The 26,584-nt window shown below is 40.3% G+C and overlaps 1 protein-coding gene across 2 annotated transcripts in view; it reads left to right on the top strand.

Annotated features, from left to right (window-relative positions):
* Positions 1–26,584, top strand: part of LOC139531755 (lethal(3)malignant brain tumor-like protein 4) — a 129,775-nt gene that overhangs the window by 12,806 nt on the left and 90,385 nt on the right. The window contains exons 3-11 of one of the 2 annotated variants that reach the window (XM_071328534.1): positions 2,192–2,277; positions 2,403–2,457; positions 2,738–2,826; positions 5,596–5,700; positions 6,213–6,348; positions 10,470–10,561; positions 18,526–18,677; positions 21,218–21,294; positions 25,932–26,017. In XM_071328534.1, coding sequence (XP_071184635.1) covers positions 2,209–2,277; positions 2,403–2,457; positions 2,738–2,826; positions 5,596–5,700; positions 6,213–6,348; positions 10,470–10,561; positions 18,526–18,677; positions 21,218–21,294; positions 25,932–26,017 — 861 coding nt within the window. In that variant the 5' untranslated portion in view covers positions 2,192–2,208. The remainder of the gene's footprint in view (positions 1–2,191; positions 2,278–2,402; positions 2,458–2,737; positions 2,827–5,595; positions 5,701–6,212; positions 6,349–10,469; positions 10,562–18,525; positions 18,678–21,217; positions 21,295–25,931; positions 26,018–26,584) is intronic. The other variant, XM_071328535.1, reaches the window with a different exon arrangement.

Genomic DNA, 26,584 nt, shown 5'->3' on the forward strand with positions numbered 1-26,584 from the left:
TGCATTCAGCCATGCACTTTCTCAGCATAAACCAATGGATGGTGAGTCTTTCTAATAAGTTTGGTTTTTGATCAAATTAAATGTTTTTTTTTTTTTTTTAAACCTACAACAATATTTCTAAATAGGATTGGATCAGAAGCATGATATCATAAATCTCTTCTCTAGTTACATGGCACTGTGCACACATAAGCCTAAAATGCCTTTACGCATAACATTCACAAGTCTATACAAAATACTAGGCTCTTGTCACTTGTATCGTTGCCTATGTGCGAAGCAGATTCATAAAAACAATTGCAGTTGTTATAGCATTATAGAAGAACTGCGTAGTTTGGTGGAGTGTATTTTTGGTAATCGGACGAGGGGTGCTCCTTGAAAATGGGTACGGATAGCAAAATGCAGGTATGTGAAAAAGTGTGAGGGCAAAACCTAAAATATTACAAAGCACTCTCAGTAGATCATTTAAAACCCCTTTATTTAAGGCTTCTTTTGGCTAATGGCCAGGAAAAAAAGACACCTATGTGATGCTGCTAGACCAGCCTTGATTATGTCACGTTCCTGACCCATTTTTATGTTATTTTGATTATGTTTAGTTGGTCAGGGCGTGAGTTGGGGTGGGCATTGTATGTTGTGTGTGTTTTGTTTAGTCTATGGGTGTTGTATTGTGTATGGGATAGATAATTGTGAGGTTGTCTAGTTATGTCTATGGCTGCCTAGATTGGGTCTCAATCAGAGACAGCTGTCATTCATTTGTCTCTGATTGGGAGCCATATTTAAGGTAGCCATAGGCAGTAGGCTTTTGTGGGTAGTTGTCTTGTTTAACGTTTGTTGCTTGTCTGTGCACTTGCGTTATTTAGCTTCACGATCATTTGTTGTTTTTGGTTTGTTTGTATAGTGTTTTCGTTTCATGTTCATCTTCGGTCATTTATTAAAAGAAGATGGCTTATTTTCCTCATGCTGCGTTTTGGTCCGAATCTCTTCCACACGATCGTGACAGATTAATGGGTGGGTAGGTTATGCTTGATTTTTAATTAAATGAAATGGGGGGGGAACCCCCCCCCCATTAAAAAAAATAAAGCGTTTCACTGGGATGCTGACCCATGTTGACTCCAATACTTCCCACAGTTGTGTCAAGTTGGCTGGATGTCCTTTGGGTGGTGGACCATTCTTGATACACATGGGAAACTGTTGAGTATGAAAACCCCAGCAGCGTTGCAGTTCTTGACACAGTTAAACTGGTGCGCCTGGCAGCTACTACCATACCCCGTTCAAAGGCACTTAAATCTTGTGTCGTGCCCATTCCCCCTCTGAATGGCACACATATACAATCCATGTCTCAATTGTCTCAAGGCTAAAAAAATCCTTCTTTAACCTGTCTCCTCCCCTTCATCTACACTGATTTGAAGTGGTTTTAACAAGTGATATCAATAAGGGATCATAGCTTTCACCTGGATTCAACTGGTCAGTCTGTCATGGAAAGAGCAGGTGTCCTTAATGTTTTGTACATTCACTGTAAATCCATTCAAAACCCTATTTAAGAGTGTACTATTGTATACAGTAATTAATATACAGGAGTCAGAGTGCAGTGAATCCATTTTGTTTCCAGGCAGCTACAGTACAATCGATTAATCTGTATTGGAAGGCAAACAGTTGCTGCTTTCCACTGCCTTCTGGGAAATCCGGGCCCCTCCAGCTGCGGCCGCCTCCTCCGCCACAGACCCAACTCTCACTTAATTTGACTTTCATGGGAAGCAGTCCTTATCTCTTACCAGGAACTCAATCGAATTTACATCATATACTGCAGAAAGAGATGCATTAATTTCCTCTTTATACAATAATCATGGGGTTGTTACTGTACTAGGCCTTGAGAAAAAACATTTCACTTTGTCTCTTACAACAGACAGCCAAGCTGCTTATGCGCCCAGTGAACAATTCAAGTAAATTTAAGACGTAAAATGTAATTTGCTTTGCATTATATGGGTAAACTTCAGAGGCCTTTTATGTTTTTATAAAAGGAATGGTGGTGGCTTTCATTGAGTCTGTTCAGAGGGAAAATAGAATGCAAGAGATGTTCTTACAAATAGGAGTAAATTGAGATGTCTCAACTTAAAGCGACGCACACCGTGGAACTTAAATACTAATTGATTTGTTTTTGCATTCAAATGGCCTGCGTTTGTATATCATGTTGTTGTAGAATCGATCCTGTCTCAAATGATGCAGGCAGAGGATAGGAAGAAAAGGAGTTTCAGCAAGGGCGTGGCGGAGGAATATTGTCTAAGAGTGAGTAGGCCTGACCTGACCGCACCTGAGCTCATTATCATATCCTGACAACATTACACCTGTTGGCTGAAAAGTTAAGTGTTGCCCAAGTTTCTGTCAGCAAACTAACAACTGTGTCATTTCAGGAGCGACCAAATGAGGACACCGTAAAAATGAAGAACAAAGTGACAAGCACACAAGGTAAACTCTTGAAATGTAAACACTACTAACAAAACAATTAGAGCATTACTGAGTGCTACAGTATTAGTGCTTATTGATATGAATGCACAGACCATTTTTTCAAATTCATATCAAATTATTTATCGCTGTCAAATGCTATTTAGATTGCATACATGAATTTACACACAGGAATTCTCCATTGAGAATGCTTTTTAGACTAGGACTAGACTTAATCTGGGTCCGGGAATCTGACCCATGGTGTTATAAGGAAAGGTGTAATTCAGATCAATGTGGTGTGCAGCAGTGAGGGGTAAGAAGAAGGCATGGTCGTGGGATCAGTACCTGGGAGAGGAGAAGGTCATAGCAGCTCCCCTAAGACTCTTCACTGAGGTAAGCATCACCTTCATCAACCAGTAGGTATATAGTGCATTTGGAAAGTATTCAGACCCCTTGACTTTTTCCACATTTTGTTACGTTACAGCCTTATTCAAAAACGTATTCAATTGTTGTTTTTTCCCCCATCAAACTACACACAATATCTCATAATGACGAAGCAAAAATCTATTAAAAAAAATGAAATATCACATTTTACATAAGAATTCAGACCCTTTACTCAGTACTTTGTTGAAGCACCTTTGGCAACGATAACAGCCTCAAGTTTTCTTGGGTATCAAGCTACAAGCATGGCACACTTGTATTGTCTCCCATTCTTCTCTGCAGATCCTCTCAAGCTCTGTCAGGTCGGATGGGGAGTGTCGCTGCACTGCTTTTTTCAGGTGTTTCCAGAGATGTTCGATCGGGTTCAAGTCCGGGCTCTGGCTTGGTCACTCAAAGACATTCAGAGATTTGCCCCGAAGCCACTCCTGCATTGTCTTGGCTGTGTGCTTTGGGTCGTTGTCCTGTTGGAAGGTGAACCTTCGCCCCAGTCTGAGGTCCGGAGCGCTCTGGAGCAGTTTTTCATCAATGATCTCTCTGTACTTTCCTCTGTTCATCTTTCCCTCGATCCCGACTAATCTCCCAGTCCCTGCCGCTGAAAAACATCCCCACAGCATGATGCTGCCACCACCATGCCTCACTGTAGGGATGGTGCCAGGTTTCCTCCATACGTGACACTTGGCATTCAGGCTAAAGAGTTCAATCTTGGTTTCATCAGACCAGAGAATCTTGTTTCTCATGATCTAAGAGACGTTTAAGTGCCTTTTGGCAAACTCCAAGCGGGCTGTCATGTGCCTTTTACTGAGGAGTGGTTTCCACTCTACCATAAAGGCCTGATTGGTGGAGTGCTGCAGAGATGGTTGTCCTTTTGGAAGGTTCTCCCATCTCCACAGCGGAACCCTGGAGCGCCACTGTGTTCTTGGGGACCTTCAATGCTGCAGAATGGTTTTGGTACTGACACAATCTTGTCTCTGAGCTCTACGGATAATTCCTTCGACCTCACGGCTTGGTTTTTTCTCTGACATGCACGGTCAGCTGTGGGATCTTATAAGTGTGCCTTTCCAAATCATGTCCATTGAATTGAATTCACCACAGGTGGACTCCAATCAAGTTGATAATCTCAAGGATGATCAATGGAAACAGAATGCACCTGAGCTCATTTTCAAGTCTCATAGCAAAGGGTCTGAATACTTATATAAATAAGGTATTTCTGTTTTTTATTTGTAATAAATGTGCAAACATTTCTAAAAACCTGTTTTTGCTTTGTCGTTACGTGGCATTGTGTGTAGATTGATGAAGATTTATATTTTTATTTAATCCATTTTACAATAAAGCTGTTACATAACAAAATGTGGAAAAAGGGAAGGGGTCTGAATACTTTCCGAATGCACTGTATCTACTACTATAGCCTGACTCCAGTCCACATCATAGCAAGTTCAAGTAGTCCCTCTGTTTTCAGTCCGAGATGTCATTTACTAAACTATACAGGCAATAAAGCTATTATTTGCATTTTAAGGCCATAAGCCAGCTGCATGATGTTAAAAACATAGTCTGTTGATTTAAAAAGAAGGATGTTGGGGACCTTAAACTGCAGGACAGTACATGGTTTATTTTGAACTGCAATGCAATCTTCTCCACGTGATTAATGTCAATGTATCTGTTTTCTTTTGAGCAAAACAAATCAAATTGCAAGCCATTGTCCTTCATTAAAGGCTTTCCCTATCTCAGTAGCTGGAGTTGTAGGCCACGCAGGCAGATTTCAGATGAGAGAGGGAGGAGAATGTGCTAAAACTGCAGAAAAATCCGACACCCAGCCTCGCCTTTCCTGCTGCTTTTCTGCAGCACTTATTTCTAGTGGGCTGACGGGGGCCTGTAAAATAGAAGAAAATCCCAGTGTGTGTGTGTATGGTGGATACCAGGGTGTCTATTGTTTCTAATAACTGCCTTTGAGGACAGTGGGACTTCTGTCGCAGCACACCTATTAGACCGCAGTGAAGATTAAGCAAGGATTTGAGAATTGGCACTAAAATAGTTAAAGTATCAAGGTGTGCCACTGCCCCAGAGCCTGTATAGTCTAAAGGGGAGTAGCTTCACCTGCCAGGCTTCTAGCTTCTCCTAGAGAGCAAGGATACAGAGGCAATGCAAGGATATGTGATCTGGCTATGCAAGACTTGTAGGGCAGTGTTTCCTATGACATTGTAGGACTTATCCAGCCTTTGGACCAGCACTGCGTTTGGTCTGTGTTCCTTACAGGAGAGTTGCTGCCTGGTGCAATGCTCCACTGTTTATCAGTCCCCCCCCCCCCCCCCACTCTCTCCCTGACAATGAATCATGCTGAACTAATTCCTCCGCTACAAACACGAGGTGTGGTGGAAGAAATTTTCTATGAAGGGATTTGACGGGACATCTGTTCCGTCGGAGGCACAAACACTTGTTTCTATGGCAACCGTGCTGTTGAGACACTTGAGCGTGGCGGTCCAACCGCCATGACTTATATGTATGGCTTTTCTGGAGAGGATATTTTATTCATCAATGTTTGGTTTATTCTCCTGCTTTTCTGTAATTTATTTTTGTGGTCTCCTTTTTCGCTCTCTCTGCTCTTTCCTTCCCTCTCTATGTCCTTTGCTGTCTCCCTCACATTCGCTCTCTGTTACGCTCTCTTTTCTCCTCTCCCACACTCTCTCTCACTTTGTCTTCATCCCTCTCTCCCTCCCTCCATCCCAGGCCCAGTCGTTCCCCCTTAGCAGAAATGGTTTCAAGGCGGGGATGAGGCTGGAGGGGATCGACCCTCTGCACCCCTCTATGTTCTGCATCCTGTCTGTGGCAGAGGTGAGCTGCAGCAGTCAGCGAGCTGGCCCAGCTCCAGACCAGCCTCAACCAAGGGCTCTCCCAGCACACTGGGCAGGTCACACTGTAATTGGATCTGTGATTGCAGTCCAGGCGCCACTGTATTGGGTGGAGAAAATTATCGCCCTTAACTGTCACTAACAAAGCCCTTGGTAGTTTTGTGTTGTCGATCTGTTTTTGATGTCATCCCTTTTGTGTTTAAATGTACAAGACTTTAGCACCTGGCATGTACGTATGACATCGACCACTTTACAAATGTACAAGATTGACATTAGCTGTTTGTTGTTGTATTTCCATTAGCAGACATCATTTTGCGTAATAGTCTCATAAAATTTGCAGTGGGAAAAATGATTGCTGTTAAGGGCAAGACCCTGCAAGTAGCCTGCTCTATTGGTCATGGGAATACAAAGCAGAATTACATCATGCCATGGATTGATGTTTGGGATAGTGACCGCATGTACATCCATACATAATACTGTGGTTTGTTTTCCAAGGTGATTGGTTACCGATTACGGCTCCACATCGACAGCTACTCAGAATGCTATGACTTCTGGGTAAACGCAGACTCTCCGGATATCAGGCCAGCCGGATGGTGCGAGTCGACAGGACACCAGCTCCACCCACCAAAAGGTGAGCTACAGCAGATCAGCACACTGTTACCCTTTTGTCTTTACCCATTTCACTGTGACTCGTGACTATCGTGCTGACCCAAACCAAACTGTGCCTTCTCTGATATATTCTTTTCACATGGTCCTTGTCAACATAGTTCAAATCAAGCAACTATAGTTGACCCAGGCCAGCTCATTACAGCTTGCTTTGTCTGAGCTTAGTCCTGCTCTCTGTAAGAGATTGTGCTTGTTTAATAGTAATCAAATATACTTCAGAACAGGAGAATGGCCTATAAACTATGCGTGGATAATTGTTCTTTCAAGGGCCTCATCTTACTTCCACACCATCAGCATTTATTGCTAATACACGGTAGTCTGTTGCATTACAAAGCACATAATTTAATGTACCTGGCACAGTGTTTTATTAGAATGACTGTGAGAAGGTCACTTCTGTTTACTTCTTAATGGGATATTCTACTCCAAAATGCATGCAAATGTAATTACAGTAAAACTTAAACACTGAGTTTCAAATAGCCGCCTGTCCCTTTTAATAGTTCAGGCAATGGCACACATTTCAGCAAATGAACACCCAGTCTAAATGAATTGTTTAGGAGGTTACCATGAGTTACCATGAATTGTTTACAAGGTTTAAAGTTTGATTTGTTACATTACATAATTCAGTAATGACTCTGAAAAAATTATGGCAATCATCAGTTTTTATCGCCAGTAAGAAACTGCTAGCCATTGGTTGCTAACAGCCTCAAGCTAACTGGCAAGCACAAAAACAGTCAACGACTTCGGGAGTAAAGACCCCCCAAAAATCGTCAGATAAGAACTGCTGATAATGCACAGTCAAAGATGAGAATAATTATTCTGTCAAGGAATTTTTTGTAATTTGTTATTTATGGAGGCATACAAAGGCAAAAGAAACGTGACACAGTGTGTAAATGATAACACATTAGTGCAGGAAATTAAGACATATGAAAATGCTGCAATTAAACAATGAACTATCCAAATGAGCTAAAGCTGTGTGCATTAAAACTTCTTAGGGCTGCAATCCCGTTAGCGGGATCGATATGACAACAGCCAGTGAAAGTGCAGGGCGCCAAATTCAAACAACAGAAATCTCATAATTAAAATTCCTCAAGCATACAAGTATTTCACACCATTTTAAAGATACACTTCTTGTTAATCCCACCACAGTGTCCGATTTCAAAAAGGCTTTACAGCGAAGCACCACAAACGATTATGTTAGGTCACCACCAAATCACAGAAAAACACAGCCATTTTTCCAGCCAAAGACAGGAGTCACAAAAAGCAGAAATAGAGATAAAATTAATCACTAACCTTTGATGATCTTCATCAGATGACACGCATAGGACTTCATGTTACACAATACATATATGTTTTGTTCTATAAAGTTCATATTTATATCCAAAAACCTCAGTTTACATTGGCGCCATGTTCAGAAATGCCTCCAGAATATCCGGAGAAATTGCAGAGAGCCACATCAAATAACAGAAATACTCATCATAAACGTTGATGAAAGATACATGTTTTACATAGAATTAAAGCTAAACTTGTTCTTAATGCAACCACTGTGTCAGATTTCAAAAAAGCTTTACGGCAAAAGCACAATATTCAATAATCTGAGAACAGCGTTCAGCCACAAAAGCAAGCCATACAGTTACCCGCTAAATTGTGGAGTCAACAAAAGTCATAAATAGCATTATAAATCTTCACTTTGCTGAACTTCATCGGAATGCACTCCTGGGACTCCCACAAGAAATGTTCGTTTTTGTTCGGTAATGTCCATCATTTATGTCCAAATAGCTACTTTTGTTAGCGCGTTTGGTAAACAAATCCAAAGTCACGAAGCGCGTTCACTAAAAGCAGACGAAATGTCAAAAAGTTCCGTAACAGTCAGTAGAAACATGTCAAACGATGTATTGAATCAATCTTTAGGATGTTTTTAATATAAATCTTCAATAATGTTCCAACCGGAGAATTCCTTTGTCTTCAGAAATGCGATTGAACCGAGCTCGCTCTCACATGAATGCGCATGGTCAGAGCATGGTCAGCTCATGGCAGACCTTACTCATTCCCCTCAACTTCGGCCCCACTTCACAGTAGATGCATCAGACAAGGTTCTAAAGACTGTTGACATCTAGTGCGAAGCCGTAGGAAGTGCAAACTGACCCATATCCCACTGTGTATTCGATAGGCGATGAGTTGAAAACCTACAAACCTCAGATTTCCCACTTCCTGGTTGGATTTGTTTCTCAGGTTTTTGCCTGCCATATGAGTTCTGTTATACTCACAGACATCATTCAAACAGTTTTAGAAACTTCAGAGTGTTTTCTGTCCAATACTCATAATAATATGCATATATTAGCAACTGGGACTGAGGAGCAGGCAGTTTACTCTGGGTACCTTTTCATCCAAGCTACTCAATACTGCGCCTGCAGCCATAAGAAGTTAAGGAAATAGAAGCCTGGCTTATATAGAAGCCTGGCTTATATAGAAGCCTGGCTTATATAGAAGCCTGGCTCCAATAAGCGCCTGTTGTGTCTAGTGATTTAAGCAAATAAATGCCTGGGCTATTAATTGAAGTTTTACGATATGTTGAAACCATCTGAAATATAACTGATGTGCGCCACTGCACTGTAGGAAGAGGATGAGGAGGAAGCGGTGGCTGTGTGCTCGTGGCTTTTATTCGTGCCACTGCTCGCAACAAATATGCAACAAATATACATTGTTACTTGTCTCACTATTCTTAAAGGGGTAGTGCAAGATTTTGCTAATTAAGCCCTTATACTACTTACCGAGAGTCAGATAAACTTGTACGTCTCTGCATGCAGTTTGAAGGAAGTTGAAGGTAGTTTCGCGACCATTGCTAACTAGCGTAAGTGAGATGACTGAAAGTCTATGGGAACAGTTAGCATGCTAGCTGTTCCCATACACTTCCAGTAAATGGGCTAACACTAGGTAGCAACTTCCTTCAAACTGCACACAGAGAAATAAAAATGGTATCCATGAGTTCATCTGACTCTGAGTAAGAAGAAAAATATCTTAATTGCCAAATCTCGCACTATCCCTGTAAAAGCATGTATCGGCAGAAATATATACTGAACAAAAATATAAACACAAAGTGTTGATCCCATGTTTCATGAGCTGAAATAAAAAATCCCCAAAATGTTCCATATGCACAAAAACCTTATTTCTCTCATATTTTGGGCACAAATTAGTTTACATCCCTGTTTGTGAATATTTCTCCTTTGCCAAGATAATCAATCCACCAGACAGGTGTGGCATATCAAGAGGTTGATTAAATAGCATGATCATTACACAGGTGCACCTTGTGCTGGGGACAATAAAAGGTCACTCTAACGTGCAGTTTTGCCACACAACACAATGCTACAGATGTCTCAAGTTGAGGGAACGTGCAATTGGCATGCTGACTCCAGGAATGTCCACCAGAGCTGTTGCCAGATAATTGAATGTTAATTTCTCTACCATAAGCCGCCAACGTCGTTTTAGAGAATTTGGCACTACGTCCAACCGGCTTCAACTGCAGACCACATGTAACCACTCCAGCCCAGGACCTCCACATCCAACTTCTTCACCTTTGGGATCGTCTGAGACCAGCCACCGGGACAGCTGACAAAACTGAGGAATATTTATGTTTGTAATAAAGTCCTTTGTGGGAAAAAACTCATTCTGATTGGCTGGGCCTGGCTCCCCAGTGGGTCAGGCCCTCCCATGGTTGTGGCCCTGCCCAGTCATGTGAAATCCATAGATTAGGGCCTAATTCATTAATTTATTTCAATTTTCTGATTTCCTTAAATGAACTGAAACTCAGTAAAATATTAGAAATTGTTGCATGTTGCGTTTTATATTTTTGTTCAGTATTTTAAAAAATATATCAAAATTAATATACAATAAATTCAAATAAATAATGATATTTCCTGGAGTGGCGATTTACCAGCGGCTGGGCGCCTGGCACAACAATATTTGTCATTTTTAATCCCCATTTGTTTTTTTTTATGTTTTTTTTTCTCCTTTCTCCACCCTTCTCTCTCTCTCCATTTTTTTTCTCCACTTCTTTCTCTCACCCTCTCCCTCTGCACCATTTATTTTCAGGCTACAATGAAAGCGAGGTTAACTGGGAGAAATACCAAGAGGCTTGCAATGCTGAAGCTGCACCAAAGAATCTGTTTAAATCCCAAAATGTTGTAAGTGCTTGGTTGGGGTGCGGGAGTCAATGGAGGCTTAGCTCTACTTTCTCCTGTAAAGACAGCTGGGGCCAAATGCTGACCTTCATTCACACAGCAGAACAAAACAATATGTCCCAGTGGTTGTTGTAAAGCTCCCTCCACACTGCGGCAGAGATGCACCACTTTACTTCCTGTAGTTTTTTACAGTTACAAAAGCTGAAATTTATATTGACTTGTCGTAGTAGTAGATAATTTTCAAATCATGCCACAATATTTCCACTATATTGTCACATGTACAAAGTAGTATTACCCTGAGGGTTGAAGGCATGTGAGATACTGCTTGATTTTAATGAAAGGAAATTGATGAAGGGAAATTATAAATTATATGGTCATATCTCATGTTAAAACTCAACGTTTGTGCGCTCAAGCCTTTCCCTTATGGAAATTAAATCTCACACCTGGAATCATGTGAAAATGTGTTTTTGGAACACTTTACATGTGACATTTCACTTCAAGTGTGACATTTCACATTTCTCTTCAAGTGTGACATTTCACATGTGACATTTCACATTTAACTTCACATGTGAAAATGTGTTTTTGGAAAAATGTGTCATTATGATAAACACATTACTTTTTACAGTGTTTTCAAATTACATATTTGACACACTTTGACATACATGACTACATTGTGTATGTTTTATTTATACAGTAATTATTATTCAAAGTGGGATTTAAACACACAACCTCTTGTAAATGACTGATTTCACCTGTATTCCCGACACTTTAGATTTCAAAGTAAATCTCAGCTTCCTTAAAAATACACTCAAGAAAAACTATTATATTTATCATAGGGATTCAGAAGTAACATTGAAACAGAATAATATGCCCCACCAACATTAGACAACTATACAGAAAACCCTTATATTGCTGAAATAAGTACATCGATGATGAGAGAGACAATAGTCAGATTAACTGGCACTAAGTGCAGAGATGTATAATAGTTAGTGAATGTGTGGGGGAATGTTAGACACTGTGGTGCAGCAGAAAGATCAGTGCACCTCAAATCCATAGATTCTGAGTTCAAGTCCCAGGTGGGGTCATATTTTATCTGAACAGCGTACCACTTACTTTAAAACCCCTATACCATTACTTTACTTATGATGGTTTGGGACACCTGGGACCATCGCGTGACATTCTGACGACTGGTAAAATAAATGTTTTGAGGACATCCTCACCCTTAAGGAAAAAACACATGAATTTCATGTGATGATGTGATCTTATGTAAAGCAACGTGATAAGATGAAATGAAACGTGACAACGTGAGCACATGTTAAAATAAATGTGACATGGGTATACACATTTTATCATGTGATAACATGACATTACACGTGACAACATGTAAAAACATATTCTCATGTGAAGTGTTTCAAAAAGCACATGATTTCACATGTGAAATTTCATATGAATTGTTCCAAAAACACAATTCCACATAATTTAACATGTGAATCATGTGATTTTTCACATAAGGGGATGCTAGCAACCTGAATTTTTTTGCTATGTCACCAGAACATTGTATGGCTCTTTTGTATAATTTGCATAGACTGGAGAACTGACAATGTACAAGCTTAGTGTTTATGAACAGAATACAACAGAACACATTAACTGGGATGACATTCCCTCTCATGGGAGACCAGAAAGTACTAGCGGAAAGACACACCTCCAATAAACCACGCCTGCAATATTCTGATAGGCTGCCACTGCGACACTATGCTGCCAATCAGCAAATAATGTTGCATGTTGTCAACAGAAGAGTCAGTAAAGGTACAGTAGGTCACCTGTATGTTACTGATAACATTTTGCAAGTAAGTTATTGTGAATTTTACATAAACTTACTGACAAATGGCTTCCAGTTCAACTAGTTTCCATTAAGTTGCTGGAAAATGCACAATAACCTATTTACAGTGCTGTTCATAAGAGACAAATGCTCTTACAAAGGTTGCAGAACAGACAATGTCAAAGAAGGTGCTCAATTTGCATCGGCATAACCATCAAACACTTAAACTGCCGGTTGACACACGTACCTGCCTGTCACAACACCTACTCAATCAAGGGTTTTTCTTTATTTTTACTATTTTCTACATTGTAGAATAAAATGAAGACATCAAAACTATGAAATCACACACATGGAAGCATGTAGTAACCAAAAAAGTGTTAAACAAATCAAAATATATTTTAGATTTTTCGAAAGTAGCCAGCCTTTGCCTTGATGACAATTTTGCACACTCTTGGCATTCTCTCAACCAGCTTCATGAGGTAGTCAGCTGGAATGCATTTCAACTAACAGGTATGCCTTGTTAAAAGTTACATTTGTGGAATTTCTTTCCTTAATGCATTGGGACAAGGTAGGGGGGGGGGGGGTATACTGAAGACAGCCCTATTTGGTAAAAGACCAAGTCCATATTATGGCAAGGAGAGCTCAAAGAGAAACAACAGTCCATTGCAACTTAAAGACAAAAAGGACAGTCAATTCAAAAACTTTGAAAGTTTCTTCAAGTGCAGTTGCAAAAACTGGCTCTCATGAGGACCTTCGCAGGAAAGGAAGACCCAGGTTAACCTCTGCTGCAGAGTATAAGTTCATTAGAGTTACCAGCCTCAGAAATTGCAGCCCAAATAAATGCTTCACAGCGGTCACGTAACAGACACATCTCAACATCAACTGTTCAGAGGAGACTGTGTGTGTGTCAGGTCTTCGTGGTCGAATTGCTCCAAAGAAACCACTACTAAAGGACACAAAAGAAGAAGAGACTTACTTTGGCCAAGAAACACGAGCAATAGACATTAGACCGGTGAAATTATGTCCTTTGGTCTGATGAGTCCAAATTTGAATTTTTTTTGTGGCGTATTTGACCACGCCACAAAATATGCTAATGAGCCCCACCAGTACATTGCCCCCACTTATCAAAGCGCAGTGATGATCGTACCTTTATATTAGAAATATTGGGTAGAAAAATGTCACATTATACCTACAAGTTACCGAACTACAGTAATCCCTCGTTTATCGCGGGGGTTACGTTCCGAAAATGACCCGCGATAAGTGAAATCCGCGAAATAGAAAACTTTTTTTTTTTTTTAAATTAGCATTCAATTTTTGCATTCGTATTAAAATTGACTGCTGCTGTCGTCCTTATGTTTTTTTCCTCCTTCTTTATGTAACGAACGGAAGATTCATTGATTCCGTAATGGCGAGCAACGGCTGCATAGCTTTTACCTTCCCTTAGCATGTCCAGAAGTTTAACTTTATCTGAGATAGGTAGCATCTTCCGCCGTTTGGGCCCATCCGCAGGTGCTTTTGTCGGTCCAGGCCGTTTCGTCGACATTATGGGTTTAGGAGATGTTCGAAATTACAAGATAATTTGGCCAACTTAATGTAAATTTGCCAAGCTGTTTTATGTACGTACACATAACTGCACGAGACGACAAAATGATAGCACAATTCGTAGCATGTTTTGATACAAGAAGCGGGAGTGAGTTTTTAGCGAATCAGAATGCAGAGCACAATGCACCAAAAAAAAAAAAAAAATGCATTATGAAAATCCGCGAAATAGCGAATCCGCGATAAGTGAACCGCGAAGTGGCGAGGGATCACTGTATACCAATTGAGTTCATATGTGTGCCTGTGAAGTGTACCTTAGACTTTTTTGTACCCCAGAGAACAACACTGTAACCCAATCATAACCTTATAGTGTGTTAATACATGTTCCAAGCAATATCTATGAACCTGGTGGCACTGCAGAAACATTGATGCACTCAAACAAGAGGTTGCAAGTTCAAATTACCAAAGCATCCACGTATACTCTGTCAAGTGTCCTTGAGCACTGCTAGTTTTACGTTGATGTTACGTTTGTGGTGATAAATGGACAATTATTTATTTGATTCTGGGAAGTTTTTAGCAAAGGGCATGAATGTATTATTGCCAATAAGTCTGTGGCCAGATCTCTTTTATTTTCATAGACCTGGTGGCGTAGCAGGACATACTGTAGCGGGACATATTAGGTTATTTCCGACCATTAAAATCCCAGTTAAAGGAATACTTTGGGATTTTGGCACTTTATTTACTTCCCCAGAGTCAGATGAACTCGTGGTTACCATTTTTAAGTCTCTGCGTGCAGTTTGAAGGAAGTTACTAACTAGCGCTAGCACAATTGCTGACTTGCATTAACACAATGACTGTAATTCTATGGGTATATGCTAGCATGCTAGCAGATAACCATAGACTTCCAGTCATTACACTAACGCTAGCTAGCATTGGCTTGTGAAACTACCTCTAACTTCCTTGGTACTGGACACCGAGCCATAAAAATGCAATCATTGCCAAAATCCCGAAGTATCCCTTTAAGGCCCAAGTGTGGTCACAGTACAAAATTATACAATATGTTTTACACTAATTGAAATCAGAATACAGCAGCACACTGTCATAGTAATGAAATAACACCTTCAAGTTGTTGTATATAATTTAGGCAAAGTGCAAAAATGTCTTCTTGCAACTAGTGCCTTATTCATATCTGGTGCCGTATTCAACTAGTGCCGTATTCATATCCCTTGACTTATTCCACGTTTTGTTGTTACAGCCTGAATTTAAAATTTATTAAATGTTTTTTTCTCACCCATCTACACGCGGGACATATCAGGTTATTTCCGACAAAGTGAAAACATGTCTTTAGAAATATTTGCAAAATGATTGAAAATGAAATACGGAAATATCTAATTTATATGTATTCACACCCCTGAGTCAATACTTTGTAGAAGCACCTTTGGCGGCGATAACAGCTGTGAGTCTTTTGGAGTAAGTCTCTAACAGCTTTACACACCTGGATTGTACAAGCAGACTTTTTTTTTATCCTGAAAAACTCCCCAGTCCTTAACGATTACAAGCATAATCATAACATGATGCAGCCACCACCATGCTAATATGAAGAGTGGTACTCAGTGTTGTGTTGGATTTGCCCTAAACATAACGCTTTGTAGAATTTTTTGTTTCGTATTAATGAAGTGCCTTGTTGCAAACAGGATGCATGTTTTGGAATATTTTATTTCTGTACAGGCTTCCTTCTTTTCACTCTGTCATTTAGGTTAGTTTTGTGGGGTAACTACAATGTTGTTGATCCATCCTCAGTTTTCTCCTATCACAGCCATTCAATTCTAACTGTTTTAAAGTCACCATTGGCCTCATGGTGAAATCCCTGAGCGGTTTCCTTCCTCTCTGGCAACTGAGTTAGGAAGGATGCCTTTATTTTTGTAGTGACTGGGTGTATTGATACACTATCCAAAGCCTAATTAATAACTTCTCCATGCTCAAAGGCATATTTTTAACAACTTTTTTGTTGTTGCCAATCTACCAATTGGTGCCCTTCTTTTGCGAGGCATTGAAAAAACTCCATGGTCTTTGTGGTTGAATCTGTGCTTGAAATGCACTACTCGATTGAGGGACCTTACAGATAGTTGTATGTGTGGGGTACAGAGATGAGGTAGTTATTAAAAAATAATTTTAACTACTACTATATCACTATTATTGGACAAGAAATGAGTCCATTCAACTTATATGATTTGTCAAGTACATTTTTACTCCTGAACCTATTTAAGCTTGCCGTAACAAAGGGGTTGAGTACTTATTGACTGAAGACATTTCAACTTTAAATTATTTATTAATTAAAAAAATGTTCTACAAACAAAATTCCACTTTGACATTATGGGGTATTGGGTGTAGATCACTTACAGTTGAAGTCGGAAGTTTACATACACTTAGGTTGGAGTCATTAAAACTCGTTTTCCAACCACTCCACAAATTTCTTGTTAACAAACTATAGTTTTGGCAAGTTGTTTAGGACATCTACTTTGTGCATGACACAAGTAATTTTTCCAACAATTGTTTACAGACAGATTATTTCACTTATTATTCACTGTATCACAATTTCAGTGGGTCAGAAGTTTACATACACTAAGTTGACTGTGCCTTTAAACAGCTTGGAAAATTCCAGAAAATGATGTCATTACTTTAGAAGCTTCTGGCAGGCTAATTGTCATACTTTGAGTCAATTGGAGGTGTACCTGTGGATGTATTTCAAGGCCTACCTTCAAACTCAGTGCCTCTTCTCTTGACATCATGGGAAAATCAAAAGAAATCAGCCAAGGCCTCAGACAAAAATTGTAGATCTCCACAAGTCTGGTTCATCCTTGGGAGCAATTTCCAAACGCCTGAAGGTACCACGTTCATCTGTACAAACAATAGTACGCACGTATAAACACCATGGGACCACGCAGCCGTCATACCGCTCAGGAAGTAGACGCGTTCTGTCTCCTAGAGATGAACGTTCTTTAGTGAGAATAGTGCAAATCAACCCCAGAACAACAGCAAAGAAGATGCTGGATGAAACGGGTACAAAAGTATCTATATCCACAGTAAAACGAGTCCTATATCGACATAACTTGAAAGGCCGCTCAGCAAAGAAGAAGCCACTACTCCAAAACCGCCATAAATAAGCCAGACTACGGTTTGCAACTGACAAAGATCGTACTTTTTGGAGAAATGTCCTCTGGTCTGATGAAACAAAAATTGAACTGTTTGGCCATAATGACCATCGTTATGTTTGAAGGAAAAGGGGGAGGCTTGCAAGCCGAAGAACACCATCCCAACCGTGAAGCACGGTAGTGGCAGCATCATATTTCGGGGGTGCTTTGCTGCAGGAGGGACTAGTGCACTTCACAAAATAAATGGCTTCATGAGGTAGGAACATTATGTGGATATATTGAAGCAACATCTCAAGACATCAGTCAGGAAGTTAAAGCTTGGCCCTAACCTCAATCCTGTAGAAAATGTGTGGGCAGAACTGAAAAAGTGTGTGCGAGCAAGGAGGCCTTCAAACCTGACTCAGTTACAGCAGCTCTGTCAGGAGGAATGGGCCAAGATTCACTCAACTTATTGTGGGAAGCTTGTGGAAGGCTACCCAAAACGTTTGACCCAAGTCAAACAATTTAAAGGCAATGCTACCAAATACTAATTGAGAGTGTGTAAACTTCTGACCCACTGGGATTGTGATGAAAGAAATAAGCTGAAATAAATCATTCTCTCTACTATTATTTTGACATTTCACGTTCTTAAAATAAAGTGGTGATCCTAACTGACCCAAGACAGGGATTTTTTACTAGGATTAAATGTCAGGAATTGTGAAGAACTGAGTTTAAATGTATTTGGCTAAGGTGTATGTAAACTTCTGACTTCAACTGTACAGAAAATCAAAATTGTATAAATATTAAATTCAAGCTGTAACACAACAAAATGTGGAAATATTAAAGGGGTGTGAATTCTTTCTGAGGGAACTGTATAGACAATCCATTATACCCATAGATGTGGTGGCACATCAGGAACTTGAGGAAGCTACAGTAGCAATCAAGACGTTGTGAGTTCAAATCCCAAGTGAGGTTTTACTGTCTTACTGTCCTTTTAACATTAACACCTTAATTTAGCTGTAAAAATACAGTAATTTATTGTAGATTTGCTGTATTTTCACTGTAACTACACAAAAACTTCCAGGGGAGCATGACACAGCATTCTAAGAATGTCCTAAAAGTATCATGGGGACGTCGCTGTAAAAACCGGGAACTAGACAAAACCTGCAGTAAAAGTAAAATATTCTCAATTACATTTGACACCTGGGTTTTCGCATGTGCTTATATTTTTTTCATGTTAAGTGCTCAAATATTGTCACGTGTAGTTTCAAGTTAGCAAATGTTGCTTTAAATTAAACCATGTTATCACGTGTGAAATTCATGTGTATTTTCTTCAGGGTTAAGGGTAGAATCTGTGTATGCTATGGTATGTCAATATTTACTTAAATCCTCCATTGACATGAATGCATGATTTCTTCTTTTAAGTTTAAAGTCAGAAAGTATGAAGCCCTTTGTGATTTGTCTCTCTGTGTCAACAGACTACGAGCACCTCTAAGTTTCAGGTGGGCATGAAACTGGAGGCAGTGGACAGAAAGAATCCATGCCTGGTGTGTGTGGCCTCGGTGGCCGACATCGTGGACAATCACTTCCTGGTTCACTTTGACAACTGGGACGACACCTACGACTACTGGTGAGACACCTACAATTTAGTTAACCCTTTACACTTGTGGGAATTGGCCTATAAGGATAGGGCTACATTTAAATGTGTCTTACAGAAGAAATAATAAATGCATATGCATAAGCATGGTAGCATTTAAAAGGGAACAGTTTGGAGATTAGGGGGACACAACAGTTCTCCTGACACAAGACTGAATCCAAACATGACACTGTTGATTTTATGTGCATTTTACATTTACTGTACATTTCGCCACATTTGTTGATAACGAAATCTGAAAATAAGAACATTCCTGGAAAATGTTGGGGTAGGTGCGACATAAGACAAAAAAATGACAAAGGTTTGAGTGAGAAGACTAACTGGTATCTTCAAGTGGCCACACACCTCTCCAAAGTGTGCACAGTTCCTAAGTTATTTCAAGGAATTTCTTATGACTCAAAAAAAAGTCTTCAACTATAAGGACCAACATTTTTTAATAACTCTACTACAGTAGATGTACTAGAGTGGAGCACAACCCTCCGTCCCTGCCATCACACAATTACTGTTGTTGTTTACGCAATCCAAAAACTGCCCATTTTAAAAGCTTGTTCTGTTACCTACATCACTAACTAAATTATATAATAGGTTCTTATAGTGTTAGGCTTTCACAAGGCAATTCAGAGAAACGGATCGTCATTTTGGTGCGCATAGAAAGGAGTCATGAGTGCATTCAGGTGCATTTTCCGATGGGTAAATTTTCTTCACAATAGACAAACAGGCTCATTCTGTTCAGAACAAACCAGGGTATACGGCCATCATAAACATTGCCACTGTATATGACGTGAGTTTTATGATATGGAAATGTGAAGGGCACATTTGGCTTGCATGTATTACATCAAAGCAGTATTTACTCAAATCCTCCACGTCTCAGCTTTCATAATTAATCGAGTCCTCTTAGTTCATAGCATTTCCCTGTGCTCTGACGTCATTTGTAGCATGTTACTGTTCAGTCCCTGTGTTCCAATTTAGGCGCTTATCAATGCACAAATCTGCCATTTTCAACACGTGCACGAGTGTAAAGGGTTAAAACTGTTTTTATTCTTTTAAATTCAGCTTTTTGTGAGTTAGAAGTTGATGAGAATATGAAAAAGTGTGCGTGTGTGTGTGAAATTGGTCATTTCAGTTTAACTTCTCAGACTGTTATGAGACACTATTTTTGATATAACTGAAGTAAACTTCAGCGGATCTGGTTCTGTCTTCTCAAAGTTTAAAAGGAAGTGTCTGTCTAGCGTTACATTTTGGGTATCTTGTTGCTACTTTGAATGTTAAATGAAGGAATTTGTCAAAATCAGACCAGAGGTTAAGGTGTTCTAGCCAGAGGAGACGTGATCATAATTTGTCTACTGATGTTTGCTATCAGTAACTGATAGGTTACACCATAATGTTGTTTTGTAGCTGTAGTGCATGTCTCATTCAACTTTATATTACATTGTGTATAATTAGCTTTGTTACCTTATAGAGTGACAGAAGAGAGTGTGTGTGTGTGGCTGGGTGCGCACATGTGTGCATAATCTTTGTGTGTGTACATGTATCATCTTCAATGTAAGATCTCTCTGAAGTTCTGTCGTCAGTGAATCAGTGACAGTTTACCAGCCTATTGCTAAGAGGAGTTTGATTGATTACATATCATGTGACGCATGGCCCAATTCATCCAGTGAAAAGCTTGATATGGGAGAAAAATAGAAGCTGTGTAATTAGATATGATGTAATGGTTGAAGAGGAGAACTGACAGTCGTCTCTGGGAAAAGACAAACGTTTGTTCTCAAGAGTTGCCTGGCTGAGATATTTTCAGGGTATTTTATTTTTCATTTTTTCCTGTATTTTTCCTCTTTCCCTGTGTCATACCGAGACTTTCCAGTAGGAGAAGCTCCTAGCTTCCTAGCCTCCTAACTGCCTACAAAGACATGTAGAAATCATGGTTCCCCACAGCTCATTACATTCACACACACACATGCACACACTCGACATGTACACCCACACTCACAGTGTCTCTTACACACAGGCTCAAACACAGTTGCATGCTCACACGTTCACAAACTCGCACACACGACGCACACCTTGCACACAATTGCATTCTCTCAGACACTCCACTGGCTCACCAGGGAGCATGTGTGGAACTGTTGGTCAAATACCATGGCCCAAGGGACATGGCAAGCCCCATGATTGGCTATTCTGCAAAATTACACAGCTGCTGTGTCATTTCAAAGCACACAGAAGATTAATGGAATTCTTATTGTATTGTCTGATTGATTGTGTTTGTAGGTACATCTTAATCTAGCCGGCCTGTACAATAAGTGAAATTGCAATATTCTCCCGGTCACAAACCGGTTATTGTACATGTAAATTGAATTTAGAGGTTGTTGTAATGTCTTACCTCAGGAGGATTGAAATCAAATTGTACGTGTGTGTGTAGATGAAGAAGTGGGTGTGTGGGTGTGTAGATGAGGAAGTGTGTGTGTGTAGGAAGACAATGTAAAGTATGCTATGGTAAAGTGTAGTGTGTGTGTATGTTTTAGGTGTGACGCCAGCAGCCCTCACATCCACCCAGTGGGCTGGTGCCAGGACCACGGACGACCTCTCACTGCCCCTCAGGGTGGGTAGCTAGCACAGCACACACAGTATACTGTCATTGAGGATGCTGTTTGAATAGTGTCTGCTAAAATGACCTTGTCTCCTCCCCACTTCAACCATGTTTGGCTATTCTCCACTTTAGTCCCCATATTAGTACAAAGATATTAACCTTTATCATAAATCCCCCTTCATCTTCCATGTAAAATCATGAGTTATTCATTTAATTTCCCCTCTAATTTGCTGGTAAATTGCCCCCTTCCACCACACACTTTTTAAAGACATTGAAAGAATCATAACTCATATTGTATGGAGATAGAACATCAGTAGGACATTCATTTCTATGTACAGTATGACACGTGCATCATCCTGAATGAGACTTCATCACAGCTGTTCTTTAGTAATGCATGCCCTTCAATGCATAACAAAAATCGAAACATTAGCTATTTACTTGACAATTGTTTTTGTTTATATACAGTTGAAGTTGGAAGTTTATATACACCTTAGCCAAATACATTTAAACTCAGTTTTTCACAATTCCTGACATTTAGTCCTAGTAAAAATTCCCTGTCTTAGGTCAGTTAGGATCACCACTTTATATTAAGAATGTGAAATGTCAGAATAATAGTAGAGAGAATTATTTATTTCAGCTTTTATTTCTTTCATCACATTCCCAGTGGGTCAGAAGTTTACATACACTCAATTAGTATTTGGTAGCATTGCTTTTAAATTGTTTAACTTGGGTTAGTCATTTCGGGTAGCTTTCCACAAGCTTCCCACAATAAGTTGGGTGAATTTGGCCCATTCCTCCTGACAGAGCTGGTGTAACTGAGTCAGGTTTGTAGGCCTCCTTGCTCGCACACGCTTTTTCAGGTCTGCCCACACATTTTCTATAGGATTGAGGTCAGGGCATTGTGATGGCCACTCCAATACCTTTGACTTTGTTGTCCTTAAGCCATTTTGCCACAACTTTGGAAGTATGCTTGGGGTCATTGTCCATTTGGAAGACCCATTTGCGACTAAGCTTTAATTTCCTGACTGATGTGTTGAGATGTTGCTTCAATATATCCATATAATTTTCTTTCCTCATGATGCCATCTATTTTGTAAAGTGCACCAGTCCCTCCTGCAGCAAAGCACCCCCACAACATGATACTGCCACCACCGTGCTTCACGGTTGGGATGGTGTTCTTCGGCTTGCAAGCCTCCCTTTTTCCTCCAAACATAACGATGGTCTTTATGGCCAAACAGTTCTATTTTTGTTTCATCAGACCAGAGGACATTTCTCAAAAAAGTGCGATATTTGTCCCCATGTGCAGTTGCAAACCGTAGTCTGGCTTTTTATGGCGGTTTTGGAGCAGTGGCTTGTTCCTTGCTGAGTGGCCCTTCAGGTTATGTCGATATAGGACTCGTTTTACTGTGGATATAGATACTTTTGTACCTGTTTCCTCCAGCATCTTCACAAGGTCCTTTGCTGTTGTACTGGGATTGATTTGCACTTTTTGCACCAAAGTACGTTCATCTCTAGGAGACAGAATGCGTCTCCTTCATGAGCAGTATGATGGCTGCGTGGTCCCATGGTGTTTATACTTGCATACATTTGGAAATTGCTCCCAAGGATGAACCAGACTTGTGAAGGTACACAATTTTCTTTCTGAGGTCTTGGCGGATTTCTTTTGATTTTCCCATGATTGTCAAGCAAAGAGACACTGAGTTTGAAGGTAGGCCTTGAAATACATCCACAGGTACACCTCCAATTGACCCAAATGATGTCAATCAGCCTAACAGAAGCTTCTAAAGCCATGCCATCATTTTCTGGAATTTTCCAAGCTGTTTAAAGGCACAGTCAACTTAGTGTTTATAAACGTCTGACCCACTGGAATTGTGATACAGTGAATTATAAGTGAAATAATCTGTCTGTAAACAATTGTTGGAAAAATTACTTGTGTCATGCACAAAGTAGATGTCCTAACCGACTTGCCAAAACTATAGTTTGTTAACAAGAAATTTGTGGAGTGGTTGAAAAACAAGTTTTAATGACTCCAACCTAAGTGTATGTAAACGTCCGACTTCAACTATACCATGACAGCGCAGAAGAAAGTGGTAATAACATGGTACACATCAGATCATGTAAAATGTTATCACAATGACTTAGTTGTCAATTGCATTTCCATTCAAAGTGTAGCTTGTGTTTTAATCCAGACATCAGCAGATGTAATGTTTACCACACCTGTCAGCATTCACCTCCACCTCCTCCTCCGCAGTAGATGTTACTGTAGGCTACATCATGCCCCATAGCTCTCCTTTAATCTCATCATATGGAACGGTTGATCCGTTGACATCTTTGACAGCCTAGCTCTAAGATTTCTCTCTTGACTTACATAAAACCAAGGATCTCAGATCAGCACCCCATCAGTCCTGATTCTGTCAATCATTTAAAAGTCTCTGATCTGCAGTCAGTAGCTAGGATGATAAAGTAAAGTTGGTGGGTTTGTCGGTGTAACGTTCAATGAGACTAGGCAACAGGAGGTGTCTAGAATTTCACCTTGTGTTTCCGGTATAAACATTACATATATATTATTGCCGTAGTGGGCCACTACTGAGCCCCTTCACCCAGTCGTAATTGTGTTGTCTGACTCAACATTAAGTACGGCTCAGGTCATGGTAATGGGGTAGGAATTACATACAGGGAGCTATAAAGTGAAACTCACCCAAATGGTGAGGAATCCAGGTCAGAAGCTTTTGAGGATATCGAAACCCTCTAGGCTCTCTCCTGTTCCCTCGCTCGTTCTCCTGTTCTCCAATATGCAGAGGTGCTCAGTTGTGCCATTTGGTTAACGTTCTCCCCGTGAACTGTATGTCATAAAACAGGATTTTTCATAATTTTGGTGCTTTAAAGCGAGTGTGACGCAGAGCTGTTAAATGAGAGAGAGACAGAGAGAGCTGTTATCACAGCTGTTAAGTAAAACATTATTGTAACTCCTTGATCCATGCCTTGTCTTATGCAGAGAGCATTTAATTGACCATTTGGAATAGGTTTACACTCTCGCTGTCTCTCTCTCGCCAAACTCCTATCAGACCAGCTAGACCTTAGCTCAGCTAAAGCTGTTACAGTGGTGCATACAGTATGAGGTAATTGGAGATAGAGCTTGAAATGCAGGTGCTTGCCTGGCTGGCTTTAGTGAACACCAACATGATGGTATCTGTCTTTTTGGATCTAATGTTTTTTTTCTTGTAAAATATATGTTGTACATAAACTGATTGCATCAAACATCAATTTGAAGTGAATGTGTTGAAACCACATCCCTTGCTTTAACTTAATAAGGACTCATCATTGCTGTCATGTGCAGTATGATGTCACATCCTTTTCCTCAAGGAATTTGAGATCAAGTGAACAACTGCTGCTCTGGTTTACTTACTTTTATTATGTTATACACTGAGTATACCAAACATTAGGGACACCTTCCAAATATTGAGTTGTATCCCCTTTTGCCCTCAGAACAGACTCAATTCGTCGAGGCATGGACTCTACAAGGTGTCGAAAGCGTTCCACAGGGATGCTGACCCATGTTGACTCCCACAGTTGTGTCAAGATGGTTGGATGTCCTTTGGGTGGTGGACCATTCTTGATACACACAGGAAACTGTTGAGTGTGAAAAATCCAGCAGCATTGCATTCTTGACACAGACCGATGTGCTTGGCACCTAATACCATGGCCCGTTCAAAGGCATATTCATCTTTTGTCTTGCCCATTCACCGACTGAATGGCACACATACACAATCCATGTCTCAATCGTCAAGAGGCTTAAAAATCCTTCTTTAACCTGTCTCCTCCCCTTCATCTACACTGATTTGAAGTGGATTTAACACGTGACATCAATAAGCGATCATAGCTTTCACCTAGCTTTGTTTCCCTGAGAATCTGGGAAGGTGAAAGTTCTCATTACTTTGAAATAGATGCATCTATAGGCACTTTACCAACATATTTACTACCACTACTTCCAGCTGTCTCTATGCACAGAACATATTTTGTCTAACATACATTTAATGTTTTATTAATTTCTTGTGGCTGAAGCATCTGCCAACTTGTGAGAAGGAGCCACTTTAGCCTATTGAGATGCACAAATGCGTTTTCTCTTGGATGTTTTACTGGAATGAAATCTAGTTTCAAATTTGAGTTTCATCATAAAGACACAATATATGAACAGTTCCCAAGTAGCCATTCAAGTTTATTATTGAACCATTTGCGATTGGCTCAAATGTCCAAGGCCTCTAACTCCCTCTGACTACTCTCTGGCTTGGGACTGGAGTGCGTTATTTCTGTACAGTCATTTTCCTCTCTTCTATATTAGTTCCACAAAAACTACTGAGGCAGAGTCCTGTAGAGCCAATCACTTACTAATTGGAGCCTCCACAACTCAATCTCCAATAGCTAACCATAATTATCTCCGCAACCAGGCGATATGTGTACATTTGGTCCCCTGCATATGTTGCACCCATCTGTGTGTGTGTCGCGTTCAAGTTTTCAAGCACATTTTTCTTTTGATGAAATTGTCACAGCCGTTAACAGTCACAGTTTGAAGTTGTTGCATGTGTTTGTGTGTGCGTGCGCGAGCTTGCAAGTGTGTGATTAATTCGATTTGTGTTTTGGATTGTGTTCAAGGACACCCCAATCCAGAACATTTCCTGTGGGAGGAGTACTTACAAGACAATGGTTCCACGGCGGTTCCAAGCCAGGCTTTCTGTATGGTAAGCAATAGGCATGGAACAGCAGGCTAGCCTGTGTTGCACAGCACCATTGTTATTCCCAGCCTCTGCTGCAATCTAACGGCTGATTTCGTGTTTCATAATGATTCCTTTTATTGTCTAAAAATAACTACGAACAATTGTAATTAAAAGCAGTTTAATAACTGTTGTGGTTCAGTTCCTTTTCACAATAATGACACAAGTCATGTTTTTCTCAGTTTGACATTAGTTTGTCTCTTTCCCAGACCTGTCTTTCTCATTCAGAAACTTCTGTTTCAAAACGGTTCTTTCCCATAAAGAACTCCACTGTCAGCCTCCTCTCCCCCTGTGACATCTGCACAGCACAATTTCACACCCTCAAATCCTCTCCTCTGGCTGAGTTTCTGGCTGACAGGGCCTGTCCTCTCCTCTGCTCTCCTCCACTCTGCATGTTCTGCTCTTCTCTCTCAGAGATGTGTACAGTGTCCTGTCTTCCGCCTCCTCCCTACCGCTCTCTCTCTCTCTCTCTCTCTCTCTCTTTCTCATGTCCTCTCCTGTCTTCTTTTTCTCTCCCTCTCTTTTGGCTGGGAA

The sequence above is a fragment of the Salvelinus alpinus genome, chromosome 10 (assembly GCF_045679555.1).
Source record: "Salvelinus alpinus chromosome 10, SLU_Salpinus.1, whole genome shotgun sequence".
NCBI lineage: Eukaryota > Metazoa > Chordata > Actinopteri > Salmoniformes > Salmonidae > Salvelinus > Salvelinus alpinus.